This window comes from Phoca vitulina, unplaced genomic scaffold (assembly GCF_004348235.1).
Source record: "Phoca vitulina isolate PV1807 unplaced genomic scaffold, GSC_HSeal_1.0 scaffold2, whole genome shotgun sequence".
Classification (NCBI taxonomy): Eukaryota; Metazoa; Chordata; class Mammalia; order Carnivora; family Phocidae; genus Phoca; species Phoca vitulina.
In genome coordinates this window covers 92,767,813-92,785,404 of record NW_022589705.1, presented here as the reverse complement: position 1 = coordinate 92,785,404, position 17,592 = coordinate 92,767,813, and the positions used below count along the sequence as shown (strand labels likewise).

Here is a 17,592-nt window from a genome sequence, read left to right as displayed (position 1 = left end):
TAAGTGCTCAGTAAATGCTTGTTGAATGAAAAAAATGAATGAGTCCTATTTTGGTGAATTGAAGCTCCAGGTAATTCGTAAAGCGACACGCAATCGGGGTCGTCCTTGTGATACTGAGGCTGCGGGTCCGGGGGCAGCTGCGGGACTCGGATCCTGGGCGAGAGAAGGGCTGGACCGCGCCGGGTCTCCGCCGGCCCCGCCCCCAGCTCCGGGTCTCCGTCGGCCCCGCCCCCAGCCCAGCTCCAGGGCCCCGCCCCCGCTCCGGCCCGGCCCGCGTTGTCAGCCCCTGTTTCCCGACGGGCCTCTGGAGGCGGGCGCACAAGATGGCGGCCCCGGTACTTTGGGGCGGGCGGCCGCAGCTTGGCCTTGGGCTCTAGCCCGGGCTTAAGGTCCAGAGACAGGCTTCGCCCGGGTGACAGGAGGTCTGGGCGGTGCCGCTGGGCCTCGTGGGCTGCCAGGTCCGCTCGGTGCTAACCCCGGGGCCCGCCGCCTCCCCAGCCCTGCCCCGGGGCGGAACCGAAGGAAGGTCAGGTCTGGCCGCCCCGCCCCGCACCCCGTGGCTGATCCGTGGGTGTTCACTATTAACTTTGACTTCAGCCACGTGTAGCTTCCATGGCGGCCTCACAGGTCCTGGGGGAGATTAACATACAGGCGGGAGAGACGGCCAAGGCCGGGGACAGGGACCTGCTGGGGAACGACTGTCCGGAGCTGGACGGGCTTCTCCAACGCTCCTGGAGGCAGAAGTGCGCCTCTTACGTGCTGGCCCTACGGCCCTGGAGCTTCAGTGCTTCACTCACCCCGGTGGCCCTGGGCAGTGCCCTGGCCTACAGATCCCAGGGCGTCCTGGATCCCAGGCTGCTGGTGGGTTGTGCTGTGGCTGTCCTGGCCGTGCACGGGGCTGGCAATTTGGTCAACACTTACTATGACTTTTCCAAGGGCATTGACCACAAAAAGAGTGATGACAGGACCCTGGTGGACCGAATCTTGGAGCCCCAGGATGTTGTTCGGTTTGGAGTCTTCCTCTACACTTTGGGCTGTGTCTGTGCCGCTTGTCTCTACTACCTGTCTCCTCTGAAACTGGAGCACTTGGCTCTCATCTACTTTGGAGGCCTGTCTGGCTCCTTTCTCTACACAGGAGGTAAGAGTTGGCCTGTTTTCTGGCTGCATGTACTAGACACTCCTGCTTCGCATAGGAGTTACAGGGCTGGAGAAGAGGTGTCAAAGGTTCTTTTCTGAGTTAGGCCATTTACGTGAAATCTATAATGTGTGGGTCATGTGGATTTTTTGAGAACAGTAGTGAGTTGAGAAGATCCTGGCTTGGTTTATGGATGTTAGGAATCACAGATATGGAAATTTTTCCATCTAGTTTCTTTTCATTGGTTGTATCTTAAAACGCCACCATTTCAAATTTTAGTGGAATTAAATTTGAAGAGCTCAACGTTATACAGCTAATTACTTTCAGCTAGTTTGCTGTGTGATTCCTTGCCACAGCTTATTAAGGTAGTGATGGGCACGTGGTCAAGTCCTACTTACTGAGCATCTGTTACGTGCCAGGCACTGTTCTATGTGAACCCAGCAGTCACAGTTCCTGAGCAAGGGCTCTTGTGGAAGTTATTTTATAGATCTTGAGGAGAGAGAGAAAGTAAAAATAATATAAATTCTATTCAGGATGACCAACGTCCTGGTTTGCTCAGGACTTAAGACGGTTCCCAGGATGCTGGACTTTTGGTGTGGAAATCAGGGGAGTTCCTGGTAAGCCTGGATGAGTTAGGACCCTGATTATAGTATATAAAAACATGATTAGTGCTATAGGGCAAAAAATAAGTAGAGCAAGGAAGGAGGACATAGCTGTTTGAAATAGTTTGATCAGGGTAGACCTCCTCAAAAAGGTAATGTGAGCAAAGATAGAAGAAAGTTGGCTAAGCACGTATCTAGAGAAAGAGTGTTTGAAATCTCAGAATGGCAGTTGCCAAAGGCCTTAAGGCAGGAGTGTCCTTCAAAAGTTTGAGGAACAGCATGAGTCCATTATGTGTGAGTGAGGGAGAGAGTAAATACAAGGAGGTAAAGCAAGGGAAGTATGTGTGGGGAGGGCAGAGAAGCACAAAGATTATGTGGGCTTTAAGATTTTCAAGGAATCAGTCTGGCTGCGGTATTGAGAATGGGTAAAGGTGAGTGGGCAAGGACTGAAGCAGGGAGACGAGGAGGCTGTTGAACAATCCAGGCAAGAGAGGTTTGGCGGGCTGGATCAGGGTGGTAGTGGTAGAGAAGGGAAGAGGCCGTCAGATTCTGAATATATTTTGAAGGTAGACACTGTTTGCTGCTGGACGGGATGTGAGGCAGGAGAGAAACAGGAATTCAGTGTAACTCAAAAGCTTTGGCCTGAGCACCTGGAATGATAGAGTTGGTGTCAAGTGAGATGGAGAAGGTCGAAGGTAGGGTTTGGGGGAGAAAATTGGGAGATTGACTTTGGACATCTTGATGTATTAGATCTCCAAGTGGATGTCTGGACCTAAGCATCTGAGTTCCAGGGAGAGGCCTGAGCTGGAGCTATCTGGGGGTCTCTGGCACCTAGATCAAGTTGTGTGACTGGGTGAGATCACCAGAGGAGGGAGTGGTGATAGAGACACAAGGGGACCAGGAGTGAGCCCTGGGGCACCCCAACATTAAGAGGGGGAGAAAAGAAGGAACAGGCGAAGAGAGTGTGATGGAGGAGCCCTCTGTGAAAGCTCAGTAAAGGAAATCAGTAGAGTGCATGGGGCAGCAGCAGAAGGATGAGGCCCTCTCTGTGAAGGTGACTCATACGTGAAGGATAAGGAGCAAGTGACGGGGCAGAAATGGGTCTGATTCGCGTGCCGAGTCCTTCAGGGCTGGAGGAACAGTGCATGCAAATGCCCTGGAGTGGGCGAGAGCTTGGCATATTCTAGGATTTATGAAAGGCCAATATGATCGAGAGGGACAAGGAAATACTGTTGGGGAGGCTGGCCAGGGCTGGATTGTGCTGGTCCCACAGGGCCTCCAGCTCCCAGCCTTCAGCCTCAGTCCTTGGACCCCTTTCCTCTAATTCTGTCTACTTCCTGGGTGATTTTAGCCCATCTCGTGGCTTCATATGCCATCTGTTAACCTCGTGACTATCAAATGTATAGCTCTGGCCCAGATCTCTGCACTCAACTCAGACTCGTCTGACTTCTTCCTTACTAGCTTCTCCTAAAGGCCTCACGGGCATCTCAAGCCAATGTGTCCAAAGCCAAAGTCCTGATCTCCCCTAAGAAACCTGCCCTACCCCCAGCTTCCCCCATCTCATTCCACAGCAACTTCCTCCTTCTAGTTCTTCAGGCTAAAAGTCATGGGCATCATCCTTGACTCTCCTCCTCCCATCCAGTCCATCAGCAAATCCTGTTGACTCTACTTTCAAAATGCATTTGGGATCTGACCATGTCCTGCCACCTCCCACCCCCACTATCATCTCCTCAGTTATGGTTGCAGGTTCTTTACTGATCTCTCTGCATCCACCCATGTCCCTTTCAGGGTGCTTCCAAATGAGCAGCCTGAGTAGTCCTGTTCAAACGTAAGGCAGCTACATCAGTCCTCTGCTCACAGTTCTCCAGTGGCTCCCATCTTGTTCAGAGGAAAGGCCAGGGTCTTCACAGTGACCCCCACGATGGGGCATTATCGGCTCACCCTCTCCCTTCCCCCTTCCTCCCAGCTCTGTTGCCGCCTTCTTTCCTCCTGCTCACTGTGCTCCAGCCACACTGCCCTCCTGACTGTTTCTGGTACAGTCAGGGCATGCTGCTGCCTCAGGTCCTTTGTAGATGCTTTTCTTTGGCTTGGAATGCCCTTCCTCCTTCTGTCTGCCTGATTCACTTTCTAACCTCTACCCATTTGCTCACTTGTCAGCTGTTTTGTGAGGCCTTGCTTTCCACCCTATTTAAAATTATAAAACAATAGAGTTTTTTTGCAGCAACTGAAAATAAAAGTGTGTACACACACACACACACACACACACACTGTGTTTTCCCCCACAATGCCTTCCCTATTGCTTTCTTCTGCTTTATTTTCCTTCATAGCACATACTACTTCTAACACACTATCTAAAGTACTGACTTTGTTAATTGTCTTCCCCCTTAGACTGTAAGCTCCCTGGGATTAGGGATTTGGGTCTTTGTTCTTTGCTGAACCCATGGTGCCCAGAACACCGCCTGGCATGTTGTTAGTACTTAATATTCATTGAATGAACAAATGGGGAGACACTGAAACGCAATGAGCAGAGTCATGACATAATCTGATTTATAGTTTTTTTTTTTAAATATTGACCTTTATTGATATAATTGACTTACTGTGAAATGCACAGATCTTAAGTGTTATAGTTTGATGAATTTCGACAAATGCTTACAGTTGTATAACCCACACCCTGTCCTGATACAGAACATTTCCATCACCCTCAAAAGCTTTCTTCCCTGTCAATTCCCACTCTCCCCATCCCTATCCAGAGGCCACCACTGTTCGCTTTCTTTCACAGAGATTGTTTGGCCTGGTCTAGAACGTTATGTAAATGGAATCGTTCTGTATGAATTCTTGTGCTCAGCATGGTAGTTTTGAGATTTCATCATGTTGTGATGGGCATCAGTAGTGAGTAGTATCCATTGTGCGGACACAACCACGGTTTGTTTATCCTTTCTCCTGTCCAGCGACATTTGGATTGTTTCTGTATTTTGGCTATTATGCCTGAGCACTCACGTTGAAGTCTTTCTGTGGATATTGTTTTCATTGTTGTGGGGTAAATGCCTGGGAGGGGAATCTCTGGGTCAGAGGGTAGATGAATGTTTAACTTGATGGGAAGCTGCCAACGTGTTTTCTAAAGTGGTTGTACTAGTCTTATCTTCCCCATTGGCAATGTGTAAGAGTTCCAGTTACTCTGTGGCCTTGCCAACATTCTGATTTATGTTTTAATGAATTCATGCTGGCCACTGTGCGGAGAGCTCACCCAGTCCTTCACCGTGTTGGCTCCTTTGGAGAGTGGTGTTGGGAGGGGTGGGAATGCCCAAAAGGAGAGGTGGGCCACATTCTGGAGCAGGTGGAGCCCGTGAGCCGTGGGCCAGACTCCGGAAGCGGCTTTCTCCCCGAGGGCTCTATCATTTTCTTGTGTCAGAGAACCTCCAGAAGGTTACCAGACCGCTCTCAGCTGCGGAGTGGGCTTGTGGTTGGTTTCTGTGTAGAACCTGTTCAAGGTGGGGGTGTATCCTTGCAGGTACAGGTTTCTGTTCAGCTTGGTTCACATCGTTTCTTGCCAGGTGACCTAAGGAGATCCAGCCAGATGGGTAATCTAGCCGGATGTCACGGCGAGAGAGCTCTCGTGTTTTCTTCCATAGTGACAGCTCTCATGTCTGCTTAGAGAACTGGGAATGTCAGCAAAAGAGGAGGGGGCAGCTGGGGGAGAAACTTGCCGGGTCCCTGTTGGGAGTATTCCCACCTGGCACCTTCCCTGGATGGGGGTTGTTCCCTCAATGCGTGAGTTACTGCAAGAGACATCGATTTACTAATTTGTAACGGGAGCCAATGCTCTGCTTGAGAGAGCTTCCTCCTGGAGGGCATGTCCTCAGACAACCAAATAATTTGTCACAGCACTGCTTGGGGAGTGCAGAATGAGTTCGCTGCATGTTGGTGGCTGCCGGGCACCATGGCTGTGACCCTTTCCTGGGGACGCTTCATTCTAAAGAACCAAGGGTGGTCACTTAGCCACCAAAGCACCCCGACTAAATGGAGATGTTAGCTAATGCTCTGGTGGTAATCATCTTGCAGGATATGAATGTACCAAGTGTCACGTGTCCGTTATCTTTCAATAAAGATGGAAAAGAAACAACAACCCGGAACCCCAGCTCCCAGTGTGAAGGGAATCTTGAGCCCAATCCTGTTCTTTAGCTGCCCTGGCTTTAGATCCTCTGCAGACCATGGTCCCTTACCGTTTTAGGCTGGTTAAAGTGCAGTTGATGACCCGGTACTTTCCTTTATCTCCGGATCCTGAGGCCGCGAGTTGGAAGCGCGGTTAGACCGGGAGGTTTCGCAGGCCTCTGTAGCAGTCTGTGTGGGGCCCACCTCTCAGCTGCTGCAAACTGCCTCACTCTGAGCCGGACATTTTTCTTCACCTCGGCCCCAGACTCCGGGTGCTTGTTACTGTAGCTCTGTGTTCCGTTCAGCCTTTGTGCCTCGCGTTGGGGAGCGAGCTGTGAACAAACCAGACCCAAGGCCCTGCCCTCATAGAACTTACGGTTTGAGAGAAGGACGGTGATGGAGTAATTAGAAGCATGATGGATTTTACAAAGCTGGAAATCTGGGTGCCCTGGGAGCATATGTATTGCAGGGGACCGGATGTGGCCTAGGGGATGAGGGAAGGCTGCCTGGAGGAATGGTCTTTAACGTTTTGAAGGGTGAATAGGAGTTAGGCTGGCAAGGGCCGGGTGGGGTGTCTGAAGGCCCCGAGGAACCTACGGAAATATGAGTGGAGGAGCGGGGAGCTCAAGGCGAGGCTGGAGGGAGGAGGCAGGGCAGGCCCAGAGGTGAGCTGGTGAAAGATCTGAGGACAACCTGTGCAAAGGGTTTTCCGGTGTATGTTGGGGGAGGGGCACGGTCCGGTGAGCATTTCCAAAGGACCCCTCTGGCTGCCCATGGAGATAAGGGGAGGGAGGGAGGGAGGGGGAGGAGAGGTCCTGAGAATGGGCGTCACAGTGTTCCCCGCATAGGGTGACCATGACTCAGATTTGGGGATGGAGTGAGATCCGATGGAGTGTGGCATCGCTGGAGAGAACTGGGCAGGTTTGAATGAAGTGGTTTAGACAGGATTTGAAGTGGGTTGGCAGTATAGGAAGAGGAGTTTGGGGTGATTTAGTTGTAACTTCAGGGGAACCAGAGAGGGGAAGCAGCACTGTAACTTTGTCGTCTTAGCTGTTTTATTTATCACGTGAGTGGAAGTTTCTTTATGTAGAGTGGGTATCCTGAAATTTCACTGAGATGCCCTGGGGGTTTTCAAAACCAGATCCCCCCAGAGGTTGTGGAAGAAGGAGGCAGCAAAGAGACTGGGATGGGTATTCTGTGAGGGACTGACCGACAGAAGCCATGTCTTGCAGGGGTCGGTGAAGGGAGAAAGAAGCCAAAGACCCAGATTGTAAGACCTTTTAGAGCCTTCACGGGCTCTCTGGTTAAATAGTGTGTGTAGTGGGAACCCACTGCTCTTTGTTGCAGGACTTTGCTGGGGACAGTAGGAAGGAAAACTTGACTCTGAAGCCTAACTGGGTGCTAAAAGATGAGTGTTCTCTGCCCCTCTGTGTCATCGGAGACAAAATCAGGTTTGCTCGGAGGGGTGGGGCAGGGAGCTCACTAACTGGCCGTTCTCACCATCCGAGAACTCACCGCTCCCAGCCAGGAGTAGCCTGCCTTTGGACGATGAACAGCCCCTCAATTTCCAGCCCTTGATCTCACACCAACTCTCTGGGTTTTCTGGCCGTAGGAATTGGATTCAAGTATGTGGCTCTGGGAGACCTCGTCATCCTCATCACTTTTGGCCCGCTGGCTGTGATGTTCGCCTATGCCGTCCAGGTGGGGTCCCTGGCGGTCTTCCCACTGGTCTACGCCATCCCCCTCGCCCTCAGCACCGAGGCCATTCTCCATTCCAACAACACCAGGGACATGGAGTCCGACAGGGAGGCCGGCATCGTCACGCTCGCCATCCTCATCGGCCCTACCCTCTCCTACATGCTCTACAACACGCTGCTCTTCCTGCCCTACCTGATCTTCAGCATCCTGGCCACACACTGCAGCATCAGTCTGGCCCTCCCCCTCCTCACCATCCCCATGGCCTTCTCCCTGGAGAGACAGTTCCGAAGCCAGACTTTCAACAAACTGCCCCAGAGGACTGCCAAACTCAACCTCTTGCTAGGGCTCTTCTATGTCTTTGGCATCATTCTGGCCCCAGCGGGCAGTCTGCCCAAACTGTAAGGGGACCCGGAGCTCCCCCTCCCCGTTCCCAGTATTGGAATGTGTCTGTTGAAGGCAGAGAATCCGAGGAGGGAGGGTGACTTAGCAGCGAGGGGGCTGAGGTTGGCTTCTGAACTCCCACCTTTTTTTATTATTATCTTTCTAAAGATAAGGTTTTCATTTTGTATTACTCCGTTTTATGGTGAATCTCGAAACCACTGGTAGCGGGTGAACTGGCTGCGTGGTCCTTGTTTTATTTATAATTTCCACTAGGGGGTGATGTTAGGTCACTTTAAAGCAGATTAAAAGGCCCTAAGACTGTGAAGGAGCTGCTGGGTTGGCCTCCTGTCCTGGAAGCGCAGTAGTCACTGGGCTCCCGCTTGCCCTGCTCACCCACCGGAGGTGTCATCCTGGTAGCTTGGTCTCGCAGGATGTGCCCGTGATCGGTGCCAGGCCCCAGTGACCCGGGGCGCATCTGTCTCTTACCCTGAGCCCTTGGGGCCTGAAATACACTGCTTGAGAGAGAAAGTCCCTCATTAACAGCCTACCGTGGCTCCCGGCTTTTTGCCTAGGTCGGGATTCGGACACTTTGACCCTTCATCTCTCCTTTCACTTACTGCCCCAGCAGAGAAGTGGCAGATCAACCTGCAGCCAGCTAGCCAAGCTGAGGGCTGGGGAAGGGAGCAACCCCACCCTGGAGGCAGCTGAGAAAGTCACTCTGCTTTTGATTAGAAACTGGTACCGCTGCTGTTTTCCCTTTGCAGGATCTACTGGATGGCAGGAAGGACTCCAGCCCTTTCAGTAACTATTAAGAGCCCTGAAATCGTAGGGATTTCGGACTCCTTAAAGCTCCTTCCCCTGACCCATCGCCTTTCCTCCTGCCTCCCTGTGCCCACCTTCTGTCCGGTTCCCATTTGTGTGTCTCCCAGCCACGGAGCCTGACTATTTGGGTAGCAGTGTAGCAGCTGAGTTGGGGACAGTTGTCATTTCCCACAGAGCCACAGGATGAGCAGACCAGGGACGTCCGCTCATCCGTGAACGAATAAGCCGATAGACACAGTCCTGACCCTGTTCAGCCAAAATGGCAGGCCCTGCCAGGGAAGGCACTGTGTCTTCCTCTTTGAAGACAGATGTGCAGTATTGACCCTGCTTCTCCCAAAGGCTTCCGTTGCCTTGTGCAAAGATCTTTTGCTCCCAGAATGGGGGAATTCCAGTGCTGATCGTAGCTGCTTCTCACTTCACTGCCTGCAAAGTACAATTTCTGGGCGAGAGTGGCTCAGCTGCCTTTGGTCCAAGACTGAAATAGATTGAGACCATCATCATTATACTTTTCTGTTGTGATTATAGCCTTTCTGATTGGTGTTTCAGGGTCTTGGCCGCCGAAAGAGACAAGAACTAGTTCTTACCCCTTCAAATCAGGTTAATTATGATTTGGCTCCTTGGAGTTAGAATTGGTCAGTCTCCTTGGAAAAAACATGTTTGGAAATTGCAGGCATTCCTCCAAAGCTAAAGGTGGTTTGTCTACAGAGGTCCAGAATCCTCGAATGGTGGTCAGAGCCCAGTAACAGGAGAAGGAAGGACGGCCCTCCTATCCCGCCATTCTTCCCAGCACCATTTTTGTTTTACACCAGGCCCAGGGCATTGTGCTTCAAAGCCAGGCTCTTGTGGCTCCTCTTGAGAGCAGGCCGTTCTCACACAGGGCTCCCTCCTGCAGCTCTAGGACCGGAGCTCCCTGCATCCCCAGACCACACCCGCCTTCGTAAGCCCTCATGCCGGGAGGTGTCCGTTGGCCTCTGCACTGCATCGTGGTACAGATTTTAATGCGTATTTTTATATATAAATATTTCTAAAAGGCCAAATTTAGTGCCAGGTTTTATATGCAGGCCACCACAATTTGTATTACATCTCCTGATTCAGTGAAGGTCTTCTTTAGACTTGTTAATAAAAACAATATTTATCAGTCATCTTTGCTTTCCTCCTTCTTGTCTTACTGTGAACTTGGAATCGTAAACCTTAGGAGACCAGCACAGGAACACTGGGACATTCGGTGGGGGTGGGGGTGCGTCCTCTGATCTTTGATGATGAATCTGGGGAGGGTTTGACCAGACTTGATGAGCCTTTAGGAGAGACCGGAGGGACTGCTTAGAGCCAGCTAGGCCAGATTAACCTCGCTCCCCCTGTCCTTAGCTACTTTCATTTTTCTTTTTTCTTGATAGGGTCACTGTGCTGATGGACGGAGAACATGTAGTAGAAAGAGTATGTTTGGGTTTCAGCGAGGCATTTGACAATATGTCCTTAGGAACAAAGCAGAGATATGCAGAATGGATACCAGTTTAGCCGGAGGAATTTGCGGGAGACGGAACAAGCTGTGGGAGAGAGCAGGCTGGTCGGGGTGTCATGCCAATGGGCAAGGAGGCCTGTAGCAGCCCGTGTGAGCCTGCCCTCCGCCCTTTGCCTGGCGGGGTCCAACACCTGTTGTCAACGACTGGAATTAGCCCAAATCACAGGTTTTGTAAACCTTGGAGGAAGAGCTTATAAAATGGCTGACCATTAGGATCCTCATAAATCAAAAGGCTGCTTTGATGAGTCAGAGGAAAAATTTAGCATGGATAAATATAAATATACTTGGGTCCCCCAAGTCAACGGCATGACATCAGAAGGGGGAGCTCCGTGGCGTGGCAGCCGTAGATGTGGCGGGTATGAATTTTTTCAATGACCCTGGGAGACCGTATCATGTGCCTTTATTTCTGTGAGTCAGACTTATTCTGCTCTCCAGTGGGGTAGCTGGAAATTTAGCCTCAGTCACTTGTTAGGCCCACCCCCTTCCCTCTGGGATCACCTAGGCCTCCTGGGTCTCTGGGGGGCAGGAGCTAGGCGTGTTGGCCGGGCTCTTGCTCGCTCACTATCTGTGAGGTTGCTTCCATCTGCTTCATGCTGGGGTTCAGCCCTGGAATCCACTCTTGTTTCTTAGATATTGCTCTAGAAGGGCTCAAATGCCTCTGACGGTAGATCCTCCTTGCTAAAGAGTACTGTGGGCCTGGAGGGCGCGCCTTCCTGCCACCCAATCCCCATTTTGGCCTAGTCTCGGGGAAGCACCTGTTCCCTCCACGATCTACCTTGTCCACCTCCCGTATTCAAAGCATCTCCCTGCTTCCCCACCCCTTGTAGACCTTTGCACAAAATCCACCGGGGTGGGGTGGGGGGCTCAATGCTGGCCTCTTCTGGAGGGGGGCAACAAAATACATCCCATGGTATTAACTCCTCTGTTAATCCTGTATCCAAACAAGCACACCAAAGTCTGAGCCTGTTACCTGGCCCGAAGGTCAGTGTGAGTCAGTAACGAGTTCTGACTTCCATGAAGGTTAACATGATCCGAGGCAGATTTAACAGGCGGCCAGTGTCCAGAACAAGGAAGACGTAGATCCTGTCCATCCCTGTGTTGTTGGATCGAACCTGGGGGGCTGGGTCCCTTTCTGAGCTCCTTTCCTTTCTTGGTTTCTGTTTTTTCTTTTGATAGTCAGTATGGAGATGGGTCAGAAACATGCCGCGGATATAATATACTTGGATTGCGGCAAGGCGTTTGACAATATGGCATGAAATGAGAAATGGATGAAGATGCAGTCAGAGGAACTTTATTTCTGTGTGCCCGCGTGTGTGCGTGCGCGTGCCCACACGTGTGTTTTCACACTGGTAACAGCTGCAGCAAAGATTTTACATCTCTCAGGATGGGAATTGCATTTTGAAGGTGTGATTCACAGACCAGGTCTTGTCAAGGAAGGAGTAGGCACACTGGTGAGGGCACTTCAAACCATGTCCTCGTGGCAAGGAGACTCAGGAGAGGGCTGTTCTGGGGAAAAAGGATTTGTGTGCGTGTGTGACTTCAAAGGGCAAACCTGGGACCAGTGGGTAGAAGTTATATGGCTCCAAGTTTAAGCTCTTAGCTCAGGAAGAACTTTCTAGCCACTTAAGAACTTTCTAGACCTTAAGGATCTCCCAATCCTGTGATACGGTTGTTCAGTTTTTCTGGGATTGTCTCTCAAACCTGCCCCCAGGGGTCAGGAGGACAGAGGACAAGAACTATGTCACCATTTCCTCTCTGTGATGTCAGATGGTTGTTTGTGCCTATTTTAACAGGCACAGCTGTGATTAATATTCCTTTTTTAGAGATGTATACACACATGCGTGGGCGTGCGCAGGAACACACACACACACACACACACACACACACACACAGGGTTGATTTTGCCCTTGGAGTGAGGTGCATGACAGACAGCTTCTTTCCTCCGAGCCCTGCGGACCACTCTGCTGCTAATGGACTGTCAGCCTCTTTCATTACGGGCTCCAGACGGTGCAGGCTGGTATTAAAGCAGTGCCTCTGGCAAGGATCTGGCACTTGGGTCTCAGCCAGCTGACATTTGTGATTTGCCCTCCTTCAAATCGGTACAGCCCTCCCGCCGCGAGTCACTAAGCCAGGATGCCAAATGGCCGTGTAAACCAAGTCAGGTCCCCTGCCTGCAGAGGTGACAAGGGCTGAGCCCCGGCTCTTCAGGAGCACCTGCAGATGGTGGGGGAAAGGCGATCATGGCAAGGCACGGACCCCTTCAGTGTCCCTGACCCACTGGACACCCCGAGGGCTCTGGGAGGGTCTTGAGGAGGACAGCGAGGGTCTTGATCACATGCTATCAACCAGGTTTTGGGCGTCAAGGGAAGTTGGTCTGGGGGTGTACTACGATGCTAATACATCCAGAGAGGCCGCTCTCTGTGCGGTGTGACTCAAGGGACATCCCAAGTCCACACCCCTGCACCCCTGCCATATCCCTCCCTGCTCCCCCCAGCCTGCCTCAGCAGCGCCCTCATTAGGGTCACAGTGGGTTTCACAGGGAAGGCTGGGGCACGGGGTCTATCAGTTTGCCAACATGACTGCCATCAGTCTCCCCCAGCAGGTGGCAGGACTCGAGCGCAAGGACCGTCCCTATTTTACTTATGGTCGGAAGTCAGCCCGAGCACAGTGCCTGGGCTCACAGTGCAGGTGCTCAGGCACTGGTCGTCTCCTGACCGAGTTCCTTGCAGCGGCTAGACCTTCCTGGGCTGCCCGATGGTGAGAGCCTGCACTGCTGCATCTCGCCTGCTGACCCTGAGCAGTAAGGACAGGTGCGTTCCCCTCGGGGTAGGGAGTGGAAGGGAAATAGGGCAGGAACTCGTAAGCTCTTCTAAAAGATCCAGCCTGTCTTCTTGGTACATGGAAGCCTCTACATAAATGTTTGCTGAGTGACTGAGTGAATGACAATAATAAAGCTATCTCTGTGTGTTAGGCATTGTTCTAAAAGCAAAAATACATTCTTTTAATACCCCATGAGTGGGGTATTAAGGTCTCCTTTGCAGAAGAGAGGAAACTGAGGCTCAGGGAATTTATTAAATTTTCCCAGGGTCACCCAGCTAGTAAGTGACGGAAGCACAACACAAACCCTGCACCTCATCTCTGTCTTGTGTGCCCTGCAGCACCTGGTACATTGGGGACTCAGTCAGTTGGTCTGCTCTTAGCAGTGGGGGTGGTTGAGGAAGCGGGCACAAGGCTGATGGTGGGGCTGCCCAAGAAGGGGGCTTCAGAAGCATCAGAGAGGGACCAGCCTTCACGATTTCCCTGACCCCGCCAGTGGTCATAGGCAGGTGTTCCTGGAGTTGCTCCCAAGAGTGTGCGAGTGATTGGGCCAGCTGCCGGCCCACAGAGGTGGCCCAGGGCCCAGGGAGGTGGTTCCCAGCATGGAGGGATAGCCACCTCTTGGCAGGGGGTGCCCCAGCGAGGCATGCAGACAGCCTGCAGCTGGCAGAAGAGACAAGCAGTTGGAGGGAGAGGAGGCGCCATGGACTGGGTACTGCCCCTTCCCGTGCACCGCCCGGGCCCACTGCGCTGCCCCCTCCAACCCCTCCAGGGGGCTGGCTCTGCAGGGACAGTAATGAAGCAGCTTGCCTCACCTGCTCTGGTCAGTCTCTCATCCCCAGATCATGGAGAGTGACCACTGCCCACCCACAGTGACACGGGGAGGTCCGTTCGCGTTAAATTTCTACTTCTGCACCCATTGGCCCATGTTCATTTTCTCTGTTTCTTGCAGTCCCCACCGAGCCACTGACTCGGAGTGCCCACATCAGGAATGTGGGTGACTCTCCTTCCTGAGAATGTGGCTGCCTGCCGGGCGGAGGGGGTGGGGGAGACTGAAGGAGCCTCTCCCCACCTTCAGGGTGGGGCGGCCCCTGGAGCTGATAGTTACATGGCGTTTGGGACACAGAAGACTCAGTGAGACAGGCTAATGCACATCACCGAAAGAATAAACACTGGCAACCACGGTTCCCTGCGGGTAGAGAAGGGGGCGCTGGATGGAGCTAATCAGCAAGGCTTCCAGGCAGGCTTCCTGGAAGAGGTGATGATGAGTTGTGATCAAGGCTTCCAGGAAGAGGTGGCCATGAGGGCGATAATTTCCGTGGAAGCTGAGGTGCTGGCAGACCCCAGCTGGAGAAAGTCCCCTGATGGCTGCCTGAGAGTTTGGGTGAAGCTTCCTTCATGAAGCTCTCTGGCCGCACAGCCAGACAACTGCAGCACTGAGGCAGGTGTGTGAAGGGCCATCCCACCACTGCCAAGGTCAAAGCCTGAAGAATGAAACACCCTGACACCCCCTTGCTGAGAAACAAACAGGAGGGGATGGTGGGGCATTTAATCAGCCCAGGCTGCCAATACCTAATCAAGATGAATGGCCGTGAGGGACGAGGCCCAGGCAAAGCAATCGTTAGGGGCTGGGAAGACTGCCTCAGCTCTGGGCTCCACCGGGCCCCCCCGGAATGCCAGCAGCGAGGTCCAGATTCAGGAGAGATGCCCAGGTGGTTGGAGGTCACCACTGTCACCAGCTGTCCCCACCCAGGGCCTTCCAGTGGACACTTCCCTGGCCAACGACCTTTACTGAGCATGCTCTGACCAGCTGTGTCTCAGGACTGAAGATAAATGGGGCACGCCCCTGCTCTTGGAGACTCACAGTGAGCTGGTGGCGAGAGCACACACGCATACGTTATTCTCATGCCGTCGCAAGTGCTGTCATAGAGGCCCAAAGGGTTGTGGGAGAAGGAGGGTGGCAGAGATTAATTTCTCCACGCCTCATTGTTCCAGACCCGGATCATCAGTTCTCGGCTTACAAGAACCTCTTTCACCCGGGCTTCTGACCGCGGGTCCTCTCTGGCGCCACCTGCAGGCGGCTGCGGGGCCAGCCAGTCATTCACGGTTAATTGAGCAAGTACATGCTGTGTTAACAGCCCTGGGCTAGGCTCTGGGATGTAACGGTGAGTGAGACCTGGTCCTATCCTCAGGAATCGTGCAATCCCAAAGGAAAGACAGACAAACAGGCCCTCCTTCTATCACTCATGGAGTCTGACAGCACCGAGTTTAATCAAGTCCAGGCTGTATCGTTTGCCCACTGTGTGCGCTCAGCCAAGCTGTGTTACCCCTTTGAGGGGGTCCTTTTCCCCACATGCACCCTGGAGAGAGGTAACATCATCTCCTTGGGCTCCCCTCAAAGTTACACAAGGGTAGAACATCCGAGAAATGTCTGAAGTCTGTTTTATCAGGGTTGTCGTTATAGTAAAAAAATTTGCCCATATGCACACATGTGTGTGTATGTATGTGCGCACTTACGTATGTGGAGGGGGGCACCTGCCATCTGCGCCCTCACCAACAGGATGATTATTATTCTGGGTTTTCAGGAAGAGCTGAAAGTTAATGGAACCCAATGCAATGAGCGACACCTTGTAAAACAATCTCAATTACCAGATAACCAATCTCCGTGCAATTCCAGAGAGGATAAAAGGAGACCACGGGGATTTGAGCAAATGAGAGCCCAGAGCTTCGGGCAGAGGTGGGGAGATGGAACTGTTCCTTATCTCGCCAGCTCAGAACAGAGGTTGGGCACAGGGGCAGCCTGCTGCGCTAAGAGCCATTCCTTTTCCGAGGGACGAGGAGGGGATGGTGAAGAGCAAAGATAACCGAGTTAGTCAAGTGGGAAAGAGTGCTGTGTAGCCTCTGGCCACCCTCCTCCCCACCCCCCCAGCGGCTGCAGCTCAATTCACCTTGACTTGCCCTGGATAGCTGGGAGACCTGCTTCCCCAGGTCCCCTGGGAGAGGCCAGGTCCTGCCCTGGAAATGCCGCTGGCTGCCTGGGTGACCCGGGACGCTAGTTCTCTAGCCCCTTGGGGTGGGTTTGGCGAGCTGGTGGGGGGATGGGGTGGGTGGGAGTGACATCAGCCCGTCCACACCGCCTAACCACCGTCAGAGGGAGAGTCTCCATCCTCTGGGTCCAGGAGGCAGGCTGGCATTCACCAAGCTCTTCATGTGCCTCTCGGCCTGGCCTCCCTGCAGCCCGGACAGGTACGGCCTCAGCTGGCTTCACGGGCTGAGTGGTTATGGGACTCGCTCGAGGTCACAAGACCACCGAAGGGCAGCCCCAAATCGGCTCCTCTCCGGCTCTAAATGCGGCACTCATTCGGTTAAAAATCTCATTTTCAACACTTCTCCTTTCTTGGGAAGGGGGGAAAGCACAATGGGTTGTTTTTTTAATAAATCTCACTTTGAATTTAAACCTCTTTAAAAATGTTGAAAGAACCACAGCTGCCTGTCTGTCATTGTCTTCCACTCTCCTTCCTGCGTCTCCCCTCACTCCCCTCCCCTCCCCAGCCGCACTGAGCTCCCCTGCACGAGCTGGCTGCTCTGGCTGCTGGAGGAGAGATAGAAGAGGTAGGGTCAAGGCCTGTCAGAGAGAGGGTCTCGGGGTTCCCACTATTTGGGAAGGGGCTGGATGATCCCATGCTTTGTGCCCTCTGACCCCAGAGATCGTCTTAGCCATCCCTCCAATCTGGAGCAGAAGCGTGGCTCCTGCAAATTTGGTAGCCATCATCTTCAGGCCAGAGGGTTCTCAGACAAAATCACGTAAGGAAAGCCACACTGCGGGGCCTCCTCAGCCTTGTTCTCCCTTCTTTCGCTGTCTGACCCGAAAGAGGCTCACACATGTGTGTTATCATCCTGGAGACTCATAGCAACTCCATGAGGGAGTTATAACCGTTCCCATTTTAGAGATGAAGAGACTGAGGCTCCTGCAGCAAGATCAAGCACCTTCTCTCAATGTCCCCAGGCAGATACAGCCACTCATGGTTGTGGAGCCGGTGGCCCAGCCAGGATTGGAAGGCAGGTCCTGTGACTCCAAATCTAGTGCTCTTCCCACCATGCTCTCTGGCATGCCAAGCCTCGGTCCCAGCCTCCAGAAGGCAGGGGTGGGATTGCTCCTGAAACCCGGGCCCAGCCCACGACAGAGAATGCAAGCAGAGCGGCAGGCCTGACCCTGCGGAGAGCAGGGAGAGCGGTGATGGCTCCCTGGGTGGGAATAAAGCAAACAAGTGAGGAGCCGCTGATTGGGAGATAATCTCATGAAATGATCAAGCGCCAGTTGCTTCCGCAGCTGCAGGGCTGCATCTGGGCCCAGGGCTGACGTGAGCTCCGCTCCCAGATCTGCATTGTCACTGCTTGTTGGAAAAACAGATGTTATTGTCCTCTGTTCCCGTCCCTTTGTCCCTAATAGGCACTTAAGCGCAGGAGGG

General features: G+C 52.8%; 1 protein-coding gene across 1 annotated transcript; it reads left to right on the top strand.

Annotated features, from left to right (window-relative positions):
* The first annotated feature begins 317 nt into the window (after window positions 1-317).
* Window positions 318-9,920, top strand: UBIAD1 (UbiA prenyltransferase domain containing 1). Its single transcript, XM_032393698.1, has 2 exons — window positions 318-1,138; window positions 7,499-9,920. Exons 1-2 carry the CDS (start codon window positions 613-615, stop codon window positions 7,984-7,986), a joined length of 1,014 nt encoding a protein of 337 aa, XP_032249589.1. The 5' UTR covers window positions 318-612; the 3' UTR covers window positions 7,987-9,920.
* The last annotated feature ends 7,672 nt before the right edge of the window (window positions 9,921-17,592 follow it).